Source organism: Hordeum vulgare, chromosome 2H (assembly GCF_904849725.1).
Source record: "Hordeum vulgare subsp. vulgare chromosome 2H, MorexV3_pseudomolecules_assembly, whole genome shotgun sequence".
NCBI lineage: Eukaryota > Viridiplantae > Streptophyta > Magnoliopsida > Poales > Poaceae > Hordeum > Hordeum vulgare.
Genome location: NC_058519.1, coordinates 69,099,469 through 69,117,158, shown reverse-complemented (window position 1 = coordinate 69,117,158; position 17,690 = coordinate 69,099,469). Strand labels below are relative to the sequence as shown.

General features: G+C 45.4%; 1 protein-coding gene and 1 non-coding gene across 2 annotated transcripts; one reads left to right on the top strand and one right to left on the bottom strand.

Moving 5' to 3' along the window:
- Positions 1-1,544: 1,544 nt before the first annotated feature.
- TRNAA-AGC lies at positions 1,545-1,617 on the top strand. The gene has a single exon. It is a non-coding gene; the product is annotated as a tRNA-Ala (tRNA).
- Positions 1,618-2,541: 924 nt separating this feature from the next.
- LOC123425067 (calcium/calmodulin-dependent serine/threonine-protein kinase 1) lies at positions 2,542-8,396 on the bottom strand. The gene is made up of 11 exons (XM_045108736.1): positions 7,080-8,396; positions 5,357-5,487; positions 5,018-5,059; positions 4,820-4,928; positions 4,530-4,608; positions 4,131-4,427; positions 3,910-4,022; positions 3,544-3,651; positions 3,406-3,468; positions 3,161-3,328; positions 2,542-3,075 (listed from the first exon to the last, which is right to left on the bottom strand). The coding sequence occupies exons 1-11, from the start codon at positions 7,617-7,619 to the stop codon at positions 2,938-2,940; spliced, it is 1,788 nt and encodes a 595-aa protein (XP_044964671.1). The 5' UTR covers positions 7,620-8,396; the 3' UTR covers positions 2,542-2,937.
- Positions 8,397-17,690: the final 9,294 nt, after the last annotated feature.

Sequence of the window (17,690 nt, the reverse complement as noted above, 5' to 3'; positions counted from 1 at the left end):
GCCGGACGTTCGACCTCCTTCAGAAATCCGGAACCTTGCACCAGAGAAAGTTGAGTCGAATAACTCGGACTTCCGGCTTCCTCCGGACGTCTGGTCCCTGTTCGACTACACAGTGGTTCCAGATATATATACATCCCTCGGACGACCGACCCCTGTCGGACGTCCGACTCCTTGTGGGCGTCCGGACATCCGAGAACTGTCGGATGTCCGACCACTGTGAGACTTAAGTGACCCCAACGGCTGTTTTACTCTCCCCACTATATATACCCCCCCTCCCACTTCGTGAGAGGGTGTCTAACACAACCATATCCTCATAAGAACATATTTCTACCTCACACACATTTGCTCACACCAAATCTTAGATCCCAAGAGCATTTGTGAGCCCCTTTGAGAGTTGGTCCAATCAAAAGATAGATCGTCTATTTGAGATTTGAGCAAGTTTTAAGCATTTTCCGTGATCTTGTTACTCTTGGAGGTTGGAGACTCCTAGACGGTAGGAGTTCTTCGGAGAGGAATCAATCCATGTGATTACCCCCCGGAAAAGTTTGTGAGGGTTTGGAAGCCACCTCAAAGGCTTACCACTAGTGGTTGAGAAACGCCTTCGTGGTGTTATCTCAAAGGGAGAATAGGGTGAGCCTTCGTGGTAACATCCACCTCTCTAACGGTGACTAGCTTCCCTCCAAGGAAGTGAACATCGGGATACATCTTCGTCTCAGTGACCTTGGTTATCCTTAACCCTAACTCCTTACTTGTGGTTTACTTGTGTTACTTGAGCATACATACATTGCATATTGTTTGTGCTTATTATATTGTATTGGCTATTTTTTTGTACAAGATTAATCGTTGAAGCATACCCTCTATATCCACACATTCACGCTTGCAGCTTTTGATATATCGTGTGCTATAGTGTGATCTAGTATCTTGTGTCGTTCGCTTAATTGTCGTGTGATATAACTCAAGTAAGTTTGTGTAACTTGCTTGTGCTTGTTAGTAACTGTATTGTGTTCATTTTGGTAGATCGTGTTGTTGATACACGTTGCGGTGCCTATTGCATTTAGGATTTGTGCTTGAAAAGGATCCTCTTAGTTTGTTTCCGCATTAGGTTTAAATCAAATTCGAAGAAGCTTTTTAAATAGCCTATCCCCCCTCTAGGCGTCATCGAGGTCTTTTCACTAGGCCTAATGCAAGCAACCAAACACATCCTAAACTGTGGGGGTTGAGGGTTGGATATAGGCAATACATCCGGGTTAAATGGACGTGCAAGATCAATGTGCGATTTTGTGAGCAACAACAAAAATGAGTTTAACTGTAAGATTCATCGAACACAGACGAAAGTTGGTGTTAGTGATCCGCGCGGCACTAGCTGCTCCTCTCTTTTGAGGACCGTGTGCAGAGAGGTAGCGAGTGGTCATTATACAGGGGCCGAATGTGATCCCCGTCGTGTCATATTTGAGTCCGCTCCCTCAATGATGTTAATGATCTCTAGCCGAAGAGGATTCACGGAGCGCCATTATCAGCCGTAATAGAAATCGTCCAGACGCAACGGGGATGTAGCTCAGATGGTAGAGCGCTCGCTTAGCATGCGAGAGGTACGGGGATCGATACCCCGCATCTCCATGTTATAATTTTTTTCCTTCCTCAAAAAATGCCGTTGTTGCATGGTTTTGAATGAGGTTTGGCTTAAACTCGCGACAGCTCAGTTTTATAAAATCAGAGCACGGGATGCAACGGAAGCACGAGTCGACAGGCACTAGAAACTAATCCGCTTTTCAAAATTGTGGTTAGCTGCACTAATTAGCTTGTGATTAACTGTAGTTCACCTACAAATACTAATATCCTATGCACGAGTATATGGCCTTGACATCACTAGGTCCGACTCCTAGCGCCGCCACTGCCTGAGAGATCTCTCTGAACAAAGTACATGATGCCAGCTTTTAGTGCACTCCTCTACTCTAATCTTCCCTACTCTACTCCTTCAAGAAAACATTCAGCATGCGGTTGTAATTTTTGATACCTCTAGCATTCTCTGTGCTGCCATGATTGATGAACGGGTTGAAATTTTCTCTGGCAAAAAAAAAAGTTACGTACATACAACTACTGAATCCTTGCAATTTTATACTGCCTCGTCGCAACATCTGATGCCTCTTCCGGATCTTTCTAGGCAACCCCGGTCCCTTATTTATTTTCATGGCCTTTTATGTTCATACCACACTAGTAATTTACAGTTTGTTTTTCAAGGAGCCTTCTGAAACACGAGAAGAAACACACAAGCACACCAAAAAAAAAAGAAGAAAACTACTGCCTAACTGAAGCATGCATGCATCCGTCAGTTGGTATAGGCAAGAGAATCATTACTTGCATCAGATGCACATAACAACCATTACTTGCATAACAAAAACACATCCACAATCAAGACCCTAACCACTAACCCCCCAAAACAAAATCAAAAAACTTTGTAACCAGGGCTTCTCTCGGCACAGCACAAGAGGAGATCTCCACCACAAACACCTTATTTCAGACAACCAAAAGTACTCCAAGCCATAACAACAACAGCTAAGCCCTTTCAATTCATATTCTTCTGTTCCTATCCTCATCTGTACATACATCCGTCTACACAGCAGCTTAATACAACACCATCATCAATCCACGTGGCACAGGGGGGAGGGGGGGTACAAAGCAAGCACTAGTAGCTACTACTGCAGTAGTCATAACCATCAAGCAACAACCTTCTTTTCATCTTATTACCTCTTACACAAAGACTGTTGGCTGACTTCTCTTCCATCCCGGTCGGTCGCAAGCCATCGTCATCCTCCTCCAGCCACCTCAAACAGTCGTCGTCCACGCACACAGACACCAGCGAGAGATTGGCGGTGGCTTAGCCATCAGTCATCTCCTAGGTTTGAATTGATGCAAGAATAATAATGCTTGTTTTGCGCCTCAGGCTTTCGGGATCGACCGGGAAGAGACTCCGTGCAAGAGCTTTATGAACCCGAGGAAGCTCAGCTTCCCGTCGGCGTGCCTGATCCAGTCCTGGAGGACGACGTGGAGGGGCACCGACGGGCCAAGGCCAAGTTCCTGATGGACCACAGACACGACGGAAATCAGTGAAAATGTCAAGTGATCATGCGTAAAATGTTCAGGGTACAGTTCAGACTCGTACCGACGCAAGTTCTTCGATCACGATAGGCCGGTTGCCCTCCTTGTCGAACAGCTCGTATGCGCGCCGAGCGTGCTGTTCCCAGGTCTCCAGGGCTTCCATCTGATATACGCTGATGGCAGAGGCCGCAAATTCTTCGAAATCCAACTTTCTGTACTGAAGGGTGCATACCTGGTACACCATCTTGGCAGGTAAGTGGGCGTCCCAGTCTAACAAATCATACAGCTCAAGATCTGGAGAAGGCTTACCGTGTTAACAAAGTCGATAACCCTGGAATCCTTCATTGCGTCCGTGGAATTCTTCACCAGAGCCTGCAAGTTCCATTTTCCATTTTCAGCAACTGCATGCTGTAAATTAGACTGAATAACGAATGTAATATTACTAACCGATTTCAAATTTTGCAAGGAGATATAACCACTCTTATTTGGACCCAGCAATTCAAACTGCTCTTTCAGATAGAAGAGTTGATTCGCTGTCAATGTCTTAGCTAGGGCCTGCGAAATAAATGGACATCCGTAAGACATGGCCACAGGACATAATGGTATGAAACTAACTGTACAGACTAATACTGTACAGACTAATATATTTATATAACAGCGACCTTAGGTATCTCAAGTACTCAATGCAAAAAAAATGTGGGAAAGAAAATAAATTATGGATTGCATATTGAAGAACAAATTTGCAACAAATAATATGCATAGAATCCTATACGTTTTGTTTTCTTAAGTCTGTTTCAAGTGCATAGTGTATACCCTCAAAGCAGACTTCCGCAATGAAGATGAACTGATATAAGCTCTGATAAGCTTGTAGATTATCATATCTAAAGGAATCTTCACTTGTTGTGCATCTCGGATCCATGGGTGACCTGCAGGTACCATTGCACAAGTAAACAGTTAAGCATCATTCTGCAGAAGGATAGTCTTCCTAAGGAGGACATTACTGTACAGCAGTGCCAAACAAATATAGTTCTTACTGAGAGCTTGTGAGGCAGTCATCCTCTTGCGGTAATCCTTATTAAGCAACCTTTTTACGAAGTCTTTGGCTTCAGCAGAGAGAGTAGGCCATGGGGCCTCATCAAAACTTGGTTCTGCCTTAAGGACAGCTCGGAATATTCCAGATTCTGTTCGTGCCCAGAAAGGTCGGCTCCCGCAAAGCAAAATGTAGGCAATTACTCCAATGCTCCACATATCTCCCTCAGTGCCATAAGATCGATGAAGCACCTCAGGAGCAACATAATACGCACTTCCAACAATGTCATTGAGTCTTTCATCTGAAGATGTAACAATTGTGGTGTGTCACAATACAGTCACATTTAAATGTAGTAAAAACAAAATGTTAAACAAAAATCTGAATGGAAATATGTTAGACTAACCTGGCTTTACAAAGTCAGACAAACCAAAGTCTATGACCTTCAAGGGTGAGTTTTCCTCCTTCGATGAGAATAGAAAATTCTGGGAAAAGGAAACACAAATGTATTTAGTCATTGCAAAAGCTTTGTATTGCATCTGCTGAAAGAACAGAAGTACTCTGGATAAAATATAAAGTAACAACAATCAAAGAAAAATATGGTATGGCATTAAGAAACTCCCAGGTTGATAATAGTAACTAAAAGACAATGCAATGAACTAATATTAGATGCTAACTGTGTGAAAACAAACCAACCTCTGGTTTCAGATCCCGATGAACAACGCCTTGAAGATGGCAAAATGATACTACACTCAAAATTTGCAGCATAACAACCTTTGCATCCTCTTCGGAATACTTTCCACCTCTGCAAACAAGAAATTAGTTATCATTAGAACCCCAAGCAGATTTAATCATAAGAATTGTTCCAATTTGTGAAAACTGGTAGGATTGTACCTCGCCAATATCTTATCAAGTAGTTCACCTCCTTTACACAATCTGAAAAGAAACAAACATGATAAGTGACCGAAGTTACAGTAAGCACCATTTGATATGCATGGTAAATTTTGAGAGCAAATGATCATACTTTGACAAACTAGTATGATTTAAACCTTCTAATACAGACAAGAAAAAGAATCTCATGCGTTGCAACAACATACGAAGACAGAACTGCAAAGGATCTTATGAATGATTTAAACCTTCTAATACAGACAAGAACAAGAATCTCATGCATTGCAACAACATATGAAGACAGAACTGAAAAGGACCCTATGTATGAAAGAAATGTGCACTTACTCCATAACTATATACACATTGTCTTCGTCTTCAAAAGCATCGTAGAACTGCACTAGGTTGCTGTGGCCTGTCAGAGAGCTCAATATCCTCACTTCTCTTCTGACATCTTCAATTGCAATAGCTGTTGTCATCTGCCCACACACGTCATTTGGTGAGACTAGAAAACAGCTTTAACCTTAATATAATGTGTACTGTTTGCACTAAACAACTAACACACGCCATTTGGTGAGACCAGAAAACCTTCAATATGAATCTGTACGATTTTGGAATAAACAGCTAACAAGTATGTAAATGACTAAAAACAAGCAAACAGAGTCATAACAGACAAAGTCGATACGGTGAACTTAGTATATTACTGGTAAGATCGTGCAACTAAAACAGTGACAAGCACAAAGTCAACCAAAAGAAGCTCATTCGTCCTACTTACACTTAGACAGGCAACGTACGTAGATCTCGAAACACAAATTATGACACCTTTGCCTTTGTGGCCTATCCAACAACCAGATACTGTTGAGCCCAACGTTGTACAGCAGTGCACTAGACAAGCAATAAGTGATCAATTATAGACACCAACAAGGAATAAAATGCCTCTTGCTGGCATAAGCGCAACCGCAAACCATTTATTTTACAATGAAACGAACCATGCCAAAACTGCAGACGAAATCCTAAAAGGAGAAAATTTACAGTAATCAAAAGACTTAGTTTGCTTCCTGTTAATGCCAGTGAGCTCATCTTCTCCAGAAAGAATCGATCAAGAAAAGAAGAAGAAAAACAGCATTGCTGCGATTGGCAGAGCACAAGCACATGCACATGGAATGTGAGTGGCTGTGGCTGGCCACGCATGTACAACAGGAAGATTGCCAGCTCTGCTCATAAAAGCACTGGGCAGGCTGAGGCTCTACAGGGGCCAAATTAAATGGCACCTCATACGATTGCAGGGAGGCGCATAATGAGCAAAGCTCTTTAAACAGAATTGAAGTATCACTTTTGGCCTGCAGATCTAGCCGAGAGGCTGCCATGAGCATGCCACGGAAGGTGGGGAGAGAAGATGAGAAGGGTGGAAGACATTGACATGGGGAGCTCGGTGACCATCTCCACTCGCCACCACCAATCCACCATGACCATGATGTTAACTTAAGCCGGCCAATGAATGAATGCACAGGGGCTTGTCCACGTCCGGATAGATGAGCTCCACCAGGCTCCATCGCCATGAATGAATGCCGCGGGGTGGCGGCGAGCTTTGCCGTACCGGCAAGGGCGAGGTCGTTCTCCCTCCCACCAACAGTCACGACTCACGAGCGCCCCGGGAGCTGAAAGGAAAGATTGGGTTGCTTTTCGCCAAGCAATGGTTGAACCAAGCGACGCTCTAACGAATAATTAGTAGTCGTTGATAGGACTAGCACATATGCAACACGAGCTCAACGGATCCGATTTTCCAAATCTCAAGCAGAAAAAAAATGCCTAATCGACGAAATGCAAGTCTTGGTCAACACCTGGAGAACTCGAGATGAATCTAAAAGACGGATCTTGACGACAAAATGAGCAGAGACAGCATCATTCAGACGGACATGCTGATACCGAATCACGCGTAGAAAAAGAGGTGGTAAAATGCAGGGTATGCAACCGAACATGGACGGCGGCAAGAGACTGAATGGCAGATGCATTTCTGCAAGCAAGTCGAGAACGAGAGGGCGTGGCAATGGCGAGAGGAGGAGTGTCGGACCTTGGCCTTGGGGATGACCTTGACGGCGACGTCCTGGCCCTTGTGCTCGCCCTTCTTGGCCTTGGCGGCGCAGGTGTAGCCGAAGTGGCCGCGGCCGACCTCCTCGCCGAGCTCGTACTTGGCGAAGAAGTGCTTGGAGAAGCCGAAGCCCTTGTCGAGGCCCAGCTCCGGCTCGCCGCCCTCGGGGATGGACGCCTCGTTGGGCTTGACGGAGCCGTGCCGCCGCGCCAGGAGCGCGCGGATGTGCTTGGCCGGCGACGGCGGCGGGAAGGGCCGCTTGAACCCGCCGCGCGCGGGGGTGGACGCGACGCTCGAGTTGGCCGGCGAGCCGCCCTTGTAGCTCGACGCCGGGAGCGGGCTCGGCAGGTAGAAGGGGAACTTGGGCTGCTTGGGCGTGCCCGGCTTCGCCGCGGGTGCCTGCGCCGGCGAGGCGGCGGCAGCGGCGGCGGTGGCATCGCGGGCGCCGGAGGAGGCCGCGCGCGGGTCCTCCTCCGCCTCGGCCTCCGGGATTCGCGAGGGCTTCCCGTGACAGAGACCCATGGAGCCCGCGGATCAAGAACCGAGCTCAGCGGCCCCCGAATCGACGCAAATTCCGCAGAAAATCACGCGGAATTGCCCCCCGGGAACGGCGTCAGAGAGCCTCCCCGACTTCAAGAACCCGAGAAAGCATCCCAAATCCCTGTCCCGCCAACAAAGCAACCTCTCTCCACAGGACGACGAACCTGCCCCCAAAATTGGATCCCAATCACGGCAGAGACCAGGCCGCCAGAATCCCTTCCTTGCGGCGAGCCCCGCCGCAGCGAAATGCCGCCGGAGGAAGAAAGAACGACAGGAGCCTGGGCTTGGCTTGGCTTGAAGGAGGGACGAATGGATCAGAGGAGCAAGAACATATTCCGAGATTCTTGAAGTGACCAAACAATCGGCAAAAGCCGGGGGCTTTGAGCGAAAGGGTTGGATCAGAGCGAGGAAATGGAGGACCGGGGGGGGGCACCACCACTGCCTGCCTGCTCTCTCTGCTGGGAAGGAGGGGAGGGGAGAGGAGAGGAAGGAAAAGGAACACCCAGCTGGTGAGTGAATCCTGTGTTGAATTGGGAGGGGGGAGGTCTGCCTCTGCCTGCTTGGTTGCTTTCTTTTGGAGGAGCTCTTTTCCTTTTCAGCTTCTTCTTTTTTCCTCTTTTCTTTTGTAGCTGTAGCCCATCTCCACACACACCATCGCCATGTATGTGCCGTGCTGTGCTTTGGTGAAGGAGGGGGAGGGCAATGGGGACCTGGGAGGGGTGTGGGGGTGGCACAGCACAACATGGGTGGCTGGAGAGGCCAACTATTTTCTTTCTTTTTCTCCCCTGTTTCTGTTGCCATCTACTCCTTGTTTGCTGGTCACCACTCATCAGGGCAAGGCAAAGGAACAACTGTACTGACAAAACTTCCACGGGATACATGCAACTTATTCGGCACCATCGTCTACTTGGAGCCTCCTTGGGCCTCAAGGGGTCTGCCCCAGAATGATCCTGCCCTCAAACAGAGAATTTTTATCAAAGATTCAAACTTCAAACCCGCAAACGCTGCGTATTCGGTCAGTGATATTACAATTAAATACTACTCCCTCTGTCCCAAAATAACTGTCTCAACTTTATACTAGCTCTAGTATAAATTTATACTAAGCTTAAGGCACTTATTTTGGGACGGAGGGAGTACTACCTACTCTTTCCGTTCCATAATGCAGTGTAGTGTAAAAAAAAACGTCTTATATTATGGGACGAAGGGAATACTATTGTTCTAGCCTGCATTTTTTTAGTCTGTGGTAAGAGTTTTTTAGTATGTCAACAAAACACAACTTTTGCTAATACCACTTTTATTTATGGAGAAAACATGAGCTAATGGATTGTTCATCATTACTGATCAAATATACATTTTAGCAATTTCCAAGATTTTACTGAAAGGAAGCCTCATGTCTGTGTCACTCTGAATCTGAACTCTGAAGCCACCCTTCTCTTCTGCAATCCAAAAAAGGCCACACCGCACCGCACAGGCTGTCCTTGCGAGAGCCGAGCTGAGCTCCTCCAGTCCAATCCAACCTCCCCAAGGTATTAAACTGGGGAGTAATGGTGGCATCAATGCTGCTTGCTTGGTGCTCCTCTTTCATCCTCTCATTCATATCCCATTACCTAAGCAATGTTGACTTGAGCAGGCCGCCTCTGGATTATATACTTCATTTGCTCTTCAGATCTGAACAAGGCCACCTGTCACTGTCCTACTGTAACCTTGCATCACTTCTTTTTGTTTTCATGATTTTCTACCGGGGGTTTATTGTGTAAATTTATGCCGACTTCACATGCTTTTCCGGCTATTAAATAATTTGCATAATAAATGGCATAAATTTAAACAGAAAAAACCTAAGTGGTTCAGCTATTAGTTTACAAGGTAAGGTCACTTTCACTCATGCACCTTTCGGTCCCCATAACCTATGTGTGTCAAACTTGTAAACCCTTCTCCCCCAACACTCCAGGTCCAGTTTGAAACGCGGAAATTGTTTTCAGTTCCGGCGGAAAAACGACGAATATTCTCAAGAAACCAGATTATCAACGCGCTCCGAGAAGGACCTCGGAGATTTTGTGCGAGAAAATTAAAGCGTGTCGGATTGGATTGCAACGCTTTATGTGTGACCAGTTGGTCAGGGTTTTGGACTCCCTGCGGTGGTGGAGTCTAGAAATGTTGATTTTTCATGGATTAGAGGAACTTTCTGATTGAATTTTTCGAGAGATAACAATCGGTAAGAAATTGCGAGCATCTGATGAGACACTCCACGGGAAGCAACCTATTACCCATGCAGCTGGTTTTCTGTAAAGGGGTAAGATTCAGTGGAGAGATGTCTTTAAGCAATCATTTTCTCCTAATGGGAAAAGGCAGGCAGACAAGCGTCCATTAACTGAAAAATGCAGTGACAGGAATTCTCCTCACACGTGATCTAGATTAAAATAAGTCCTGGGCTCTGGTAGATTCTTTCTAGAAAAGACTGCATCGTCTTTTTTTCTTTTGCGAAGGAAAAGTACACAAACCCTAAAGCGTTGTATACTACGTATTTTGGAAAACTTCAGATTTTTTTTTATCTAAAACAAAGCAAAGAAATGAATATTATGTGTTATGTATCAAACCTAATATACTCGCTCCGTCCTGAAATAAGTGACTGGTACAAAGTTGAGTCACTTATCTCGGCATGGAGGGAGTACAGCTGTACTAAAACTGGTTTTCAGACAGCTGTATATTATATACATCTGATCTCTTGTCGAGCTTATCATTTATATTGGTAAAGACTTGCCCTCACCTAATACCAGTACTAACTACTTTTCCTTCAAAATTCCTGAACCTTTGTAGAGGATTGCATGGAATAATTCCTTTGTTTGTCCAGACCACAGATTATTTGCAGATACAAGCCCTGCCCTGCATTCTTGATTGGAGCAGTGCCTCCACATTGGGATGATTGATGCTGCCTCACCCTCACCTCACCTCCAAACAAAAAGAAGGAACAGGCAGCTTCAATGAAACTGTCTAATTCTGTTGTCCTCTCTCCTGCACCCCCCTCACATAAAAGAAAGAGGTTGGAACCAGTATTCTAAGCATGTTGGGACTAGGGCTGTCACCTGCCTAATTTTCAGGGCTGGCCCACCGTCCAGCATCATTAGCCCTGATTAATTATTGGGACACTCACACTGCATGCATGGCATTCTCCTGAAGTTTCTTCCTCTGCTGCTTAACAAGCAGGAACAGTGTACTATTTAGTACTATGATTTACAGTGGTAGTACTACTCATGTTGCACTCTGATCAACAAGGTTTTCATGGGTAACTGGAATGGGTGAAAAGTTTGTGGGTGTTGCCTAGTAGTGAGTAGTACATGTATGTAGTGCATTGTAGCCATGGCATGGGGCACTGTGACCTTCACCCTCACCAAATCCCAGATGAGCCAAGCAAACAGGACCATCTCATTCCCTTTATTTTAAATCAGTGGGGGAATAATTAAGGGGGATAGATAGATAATGAGATTGCTTTCACCACCCCACTATCTGCCTAAGCAAATTGCTTCCACATTTTGTCTGCCCCTTTTCTGGAGGTCCACTGGGGGGAAAAGGAGCAGCTAATGGGGACAATTCAGTTGGGGAATAAAGACAGCAAAGTGCTAATCACACGCATGCTTGCATCATAATATGCTTGCTCTCTTTGATGTATGGCGCTTGGAGTCATTTTTCTGGAGTATATTCCCTAACAGATACATGGATCTAACCATGTTTTGTTAGGCTAACAAATTTAAACAGGTTTTTACAAATTAAGATACTGAATCGGGCTCGACCCGTCAAATCATGAGGATTTTTTCGTTGCGAAATGGGGTTCGATATGGCGGTATTTATAAATCTTGTAAAATCTGTCGAAGAACTTGTTATAAATAAACGGTCCGCGGGCGAAAATGCTGCTTCTTCTACTACAGTGCACTACACAATGAGTCTTGGTCTAAGTAATTAAAACCCAATCAACTTGTTAATTCTGCACAGTCCAAGATCACAGCCAACAGCTCAGATACCCTAGCGCTAAAATAATCCCAGCCTTGGGTTCACCAGGTGTGAGCCCTGATTCCAAGTCAGTCCTATGCATGCTAAGCAAGCAGGCCCAGAGCTCATCATTCCTGAGCCCTCCCCTAATGCATCCATCAATCATCTCGCCCCCAAAAGATGAACATCTGCACCCACACTCCCATGTTTTTGCGTCCTAGGAAAATAATCAAGCAGGCGCATTGCTCCCGAGACCTTTCGGAATCCTTGCAATGCGATGATGCTCCATATCCCCTGCGTATCCCAGTGACTGCAACGTCGCCCAGCAAAACTGGTTGCTCTGGATATCAACGGAAGAGCTTGCAGGAGAAGCAAGCGCCCGAGGAGGGGGAAAACACAGGGTGGTTGGGGCAGGATATGATAAAGATGGAGGAACATGGGGGTAACATGGACACGATGGGCTGCTTTCATGCCATTGCAAGAAACCGCCCCCCCCTCTCTTTGCGGTTGAGCCATGCATCCATGCAATCCTTGTGGGTTACTTCCTACCTCTGATTGCAACCGTCTCATTGTGTGTCATCACCTGTGTGGAAGCCTCCATTTTTCTTTTACTTTTCTTGGGGGGGTTGTTGGGTAGTCCAGAGCAAGGAAGCGAGCTGCATTCTGCACTTGCTGCTCAGATGATCTCACTCTGTTTACTAGTGGTGCTTAACCACACCTGGTAAACTGCAACATCTTTGTCATCACACCAGGTAAAATAGACTAGTTCTTGATTACACCAGGTAAACTACAACATCTGTGTCATCACACGCCAGGTAAAATGGACTGGTTCTTCTTGCACAGAGCGTGTGGCATCATGGGAGGAGAAAGTTAATTAACGCGTCGTTGTCAGTAAAACCGTTTTTCTATGACCATGGATTGGAAGGGGAGGACTAGGCACCAATTTTGCTTGTCTGGCTCCTTGTTCTCTGGTGATTTGGTTGTATCGATCTTGAGGCGGTTTCTTGTCCTGTCTCTGCAGCTTTCTTCCTTTTGGTTTACATTTCAAAGAAAACGCGCCGACCTCGACAAAATATATTCCAAATGATATGCAGACGACAAGTACAACAGAACCACCTTTTGTTAGGTTTTGGGGTTGTGAGGTGTGATTTCTTCCACTAGGGTTCGTTGCTTATGTTTGAACGTGTGGGGCTGTGCACCCGCGGGAGCTTTGTGGGTTTGTTTCATGTCTCCTTTATTTGTAGGTGTGTGTTAAGAAGTCACACTCGCGTGTATGTGCGTGTGGTTGGATGTACACACGTGTGCGCCTCTCCTTTATTAACAACAACAAATCTCTTTTTCAAAAATTAATAATTAAAACAAAAGTTCACAAAAATTCTTCTGCATGCTGTCGAAAGTAGAAATTGGTGGCTTAAATAATAAAAAAAAACAAATATGCATACATTTTTCATTATATTAGAGCATCTCAAACAAGAGTAGTAAACGCAACCTCAAATGATTTTGAATGGATCGGGCTACAAACCTGGTCCAACAAGACCCCTACTAGAACCTCCAAAAATCAAAGGCCCTCAAATCCCCACACCCCATAGCCTCGGTCCTAGGGAATCTAAGCCGAACATCTATTCACAGTTAGCACGTTGGGTGGATAGCTCACCACGACCTTCATTGCAATGCATATCCTTCCTTCTTTGTGAAGGCGCCAACGCTCTCGCTCTCTTATGCGGCCCTTCTTTCCCTCTCGGAGCATACCCTGTTATTGGAGTTAAAAGCATAAAACTACTATATTTCAGACTTCTTTTGCAGAAAACGATGTGGTCGCTAATCATTTGCAAAAGCCACGCCGCATTCAGTAAACTTTTTTCAAATAGCACTAATCGGGTGATTTATAGCGTTTGAGGGCGTTTCCGATAGGTGGGTCCCGAATTTGGTGACGTGATGTAACAGCTTGGCGGACAGCGTTGTTTGACGTCGTCTCGTCAAAATGACTCGGTCAACTCGGTCAAACAGACACAGCGCGTCTAACCTCCACTCTCTCTTCTCTCTGGCACCCGCGAGCTCCCTCCTGCTCCTCTCCTATCTCCTCTGGTCGTCGTCGGCCGCCATGGTGTCGTGGAACGATGGCGATAGCAGCCAGTCCTCGGCCGCACAGTACATCTCCTCCGACTCCCCTGTTAAGGTTAGTTCGTTCGACTCTGACTGGGTTTAGGGTTTCGATTTGGGCATTTAGTATCTAGGGTTTGAGCCACTTTGGCTCGATTTGAACTCGTTTTTTCAGTTTGGCACACATACCAGCTAAAATAGATGACCCGTACTACTCTGGTGACAATCATATAGTGATGTGCGAGTGATACTTGTCATTTGTGTTGGGTTTTCCGTGAAGAGGAACGAGTTATCATACCACAATGTGGGTAAGTATTTTCCTCACTTATGAAATCAAAGTTTATCGAACCAATAGAAATATCAATAACAACTGTCTTGAGTGGTTGCACACAAAAGAACAAACAACTTGCACCCAACGCGGGCAAGAGGATTGTCAATCCTCTTATTCTTGTTATCTGCAAGCGAGTGAGGTGTGTAGATAATTGCGCATAGCAAGATAAAATAAAAACAAGTAAATGGCACCAAGGTATTGAAGGTTTTTTAATATATGTTGTGAATAGAGTCAGGGGCCATAGTTTTCCCTAATGACATCTCTCATGAAAAATAGCATACGTGTGTAAACAAATTACTATTGGGCAGTTGATAGAAAATCGGATAGTTATGCAATATTCACGTTAATGATCATGTGTATATAGGCATCACGTCCATAAACAAATAGGTCGCCTGTACCTATTACTATTATTCCACTCATTGACCCCTACCGGCATGCTTCTAGAGTATTAAGTAAAATAGAGTAATGTGTGCAGAACAATGTCATGATGTAGACAAAGTAAACTCAAGCAATATGAATAAACCCCATCCGTTTATCCTTAGTAGCAGCAACACAAAGACGCATCTTGTCCCCTTCTGTCACTGGGATATAGAAATTCGCGAGGTTAAACCTACTATAATGCACCTCTCTCACCGAAGAAATATCAATCTAGTTGATCAAACTATTTCAATAGATTATAGAGAATTACGAAGCTATCATAATCATGCACATAAGAATCATATAAGCATTCAGAGGAGACTCAAATATTTATCATGAATAATCTGAGCATAAACCCACAATCATGTGGATCAAGGCGAAGATGCGATGATCATTGTAATGAAGATCAAGAGAGAGAGAGAGATTGTCATCTAGGTACTGGCCATGGACCCATAGGTCTGTGGTGAACTACTCGCACATCATCGTGAGGGAATCAAGGTTTATGAAGAGGCCCTCCGTGTTCGATCCCCCTCCGACAGGGTGCCGAACGGAGCTCCAGATGACCTCCCGTCAGAACAAAGACTTGCGGCGGCGTAAAAAGTGTTTCGAGACTCCTTCTGATGGTTTTAGGGTATAAGAGAATTTACAAGACAGAGAACGGAGTCGGGAGGGCCTCGAGGGATCAACAGGCCAACACGGACACCCCTAGGTCGCATCGTGTTGGCTTGTGGAGCCCTCGTGTGGCCCCCGGCCTTCCTCTGATGCTTGTTGCTCTACTTTTGGTCCAGAAAAAGTCACCAAAAAGTTTCACGTCAATTGGACTTCGTTTGGTATGGAAAACCTAAAAAGTGAAAACATGCAGAAAACAACAACTAGCACTAGGCACTGGGTCAATAGGTTAGTGTTGGAGCATATATCTCCATATGTGGTTTTCGTACTTGATGACAATTCCTATGGACTAATGGTTGCCTTAAGTTACATTTATAGGATTTGTCCATAGGCACTTCTTGAAGCCCACCTGTTGGGTTCAAGGAGTTTATATGATGACCAAGATGGTATTCAAGGTATTATCCAAAGAATGGTCATAGAGACACATGGTTGATCAAGATCTCAGACAAAGAGTAAATCAAGATGATCAACACACAAAGCATACAAGATGTACCGAGAGGGATCAAGTGATCCCATGGTATGGATTTGTCCATAGGCACTTCTTGAAGTCCATCAGTTGGGTTCAAGGAGTTTATATGATGACCAAGATGGTATTCAAGGTATTATCCAAAGAATGGTCATAGAGACACATGGTTGATCAAGATCTCAGACAAAGAGTAAATCAAGATGATCAACACACAAAGCGTACAAGATGTACCGAGAGGGATCAAGTGATCCCATGGTATGGATTTGTCCATAGGCACTTCTTGAAGTCCATCAGTTGGGTTCAAGGAGTTTATATGATGACCAAGATGGTACTCAAGGTATTATCCAAAGAATGGTCATAGAGACACATGGTTGATCAAGATCTCAGACAAAGAGTAAATCAAGATGATCAACACACAAAGCATACAAGATGTACCGAGAGGGATCAAGTGATCCCATGGTATGGTAAGCATTGTCCATTACGTGTTTGTGTACTAACCCATGGTCTTCGTGAGAGTTCTATGTGGGGGTTAGGTGTGTTTACATGGGCTTGCGTCAAAGGGAAGATCTCATACAACCCATGGAGTATGACGTCAAGTTGTGATCATCATCAATGGTTGATCAAGATCTCAGACAAAGAGTAAATCAAGATGATCAACACACAAAGCGTACAAGATGTATCGAGAGGGATCAAGTGATCCCATGGTATGGTAAGCATTATCCATTACGTGTTTGTGTACTAACCCATGGTCTTCGTGAGAGTTCTATGTGGGGGTTAGGTGTGTTTCCATGGGCTTGCGTCAAAGGGAAGATCTCATACAACCCATGGAGTATGACGTCAAGTTGTGATCGTCATCAAGATTGCGATGTGCAAGTTCAAGTGGATCAGCACGAAGATAGCATGCTTGAAGCTTGCCGTCAATTGTGGTGGCAATGGACTTGTGAAGATATGCTGAAGAGTGGCTCACCCATAGTGAGTATGGGGGAGAAATCAACTAGTCTTCATCAAGCCAACACAATCAAGAAAGGTGGTCCATCTTGAGGAAGCCAAGATCATCATCATCTAGCTCAAGAGGACGAGGTGCAAGGTATAGGTTTGCCCTTGATAGGTTTTCTGGTTAGGATAGATTGTTGTTCTATCAAGGGGGGCTCTCAAGTGAGTAGCTTGATCGTATCGTTCGTTGAGAGCTCAAATCATTTGCATCCTTGCATCATACTTCTTGGTTCTTGTTTGGTGTCTCTCTTTGTGAGTTTTAGAGCTTATGGTCATCTTCGTGACAAGCTCGAGTTCATCGAAAACGGAGTCCATATGCATCTACTATGATGTTTTCGATGTTGGAGTTTTTGCCGGTTCTTCATTCATAGAGATCTCACATCTCTAGATCTTTGGCATATTCATAACCGCATGGTCTTTGGCATATGCATCTCGCTGTTTGGATAGCCCTTGTCGTCCTGAATCCAACAAGCTTGGGTTTGCTCGATTCGGAGCTCGTATGCGAAAGTTATGGCTGTTTCAGTGGCGAGCGGTAGTACCGCTGGACCTAGCGGTAGTACCGCTGGAGTTGGCGGTAGTACTGCTGGCCCTAGCGGTAGTACCGCTGGCTCGCGGTAGTACCGCCCCTGGTCAGCGGTAGTAACGCTCCAGGAGCTTAGTACCGCCTGCCTAGCGGTTGTTCGTGGACGGACCTTTTTGCGAAGACTTTCTTCGCGGTGGTAGTGCCCTTGCACTACGAGGGGCCCAGCGGTAGTACCGCTGGAGTGCCAACGGTAGTACCGCTGCAGCCAGCGGTAGTACCCGCGAGCTGGCGGTAGTACCGCTAGCTGGCGGTAGTACCGCTGGAGTGCCAGCGGTAGTACCGCTGGAGTGCCAGCGGTAGTATCGCTGCAGCTCGGGCAGAAAGTGGGGGTAACGGTCTGATTCTTTCCCCCACTATATAAAGGGGGTCTTCTTCCCCCTTGGCCTTATCCATCTGTTGAGCTCTTGTTCTGTCTCCATTGTTGACATTCTTAGAGCTTGATTACTCTCTATCCCTCCAATGATTCTTGCTTGTTCTTGAGGGAAAAGAGAGAGGAGATCTAGATCCACATCT

Excerpts from the sequence above, each read along its gene's own strand:
- LOC123425067 (XM_045108736.1), bottom strand. The coding sequence starts at position 7,619 with ATGGGTCTCTGTCACGGGAAGCCCTCGCGAATCCCGGAGGCCGAGGCG. Across the intron at positions 4,023-4,130 it reads GACTGCCTCACAAGCTCTCA|GTCACCCATGGATCCGAGAT; the intron begins GTAAGAACTATA and ends TGGTACCTGCAG. Across the intron at positions 3,652-3,909 it reads TGCGGAAGTCTGCTTTGAGG|GCCCTAGCTAAGACATTGAC; the intron begins GTATACACTATG and ends TTTATTTCGCAG.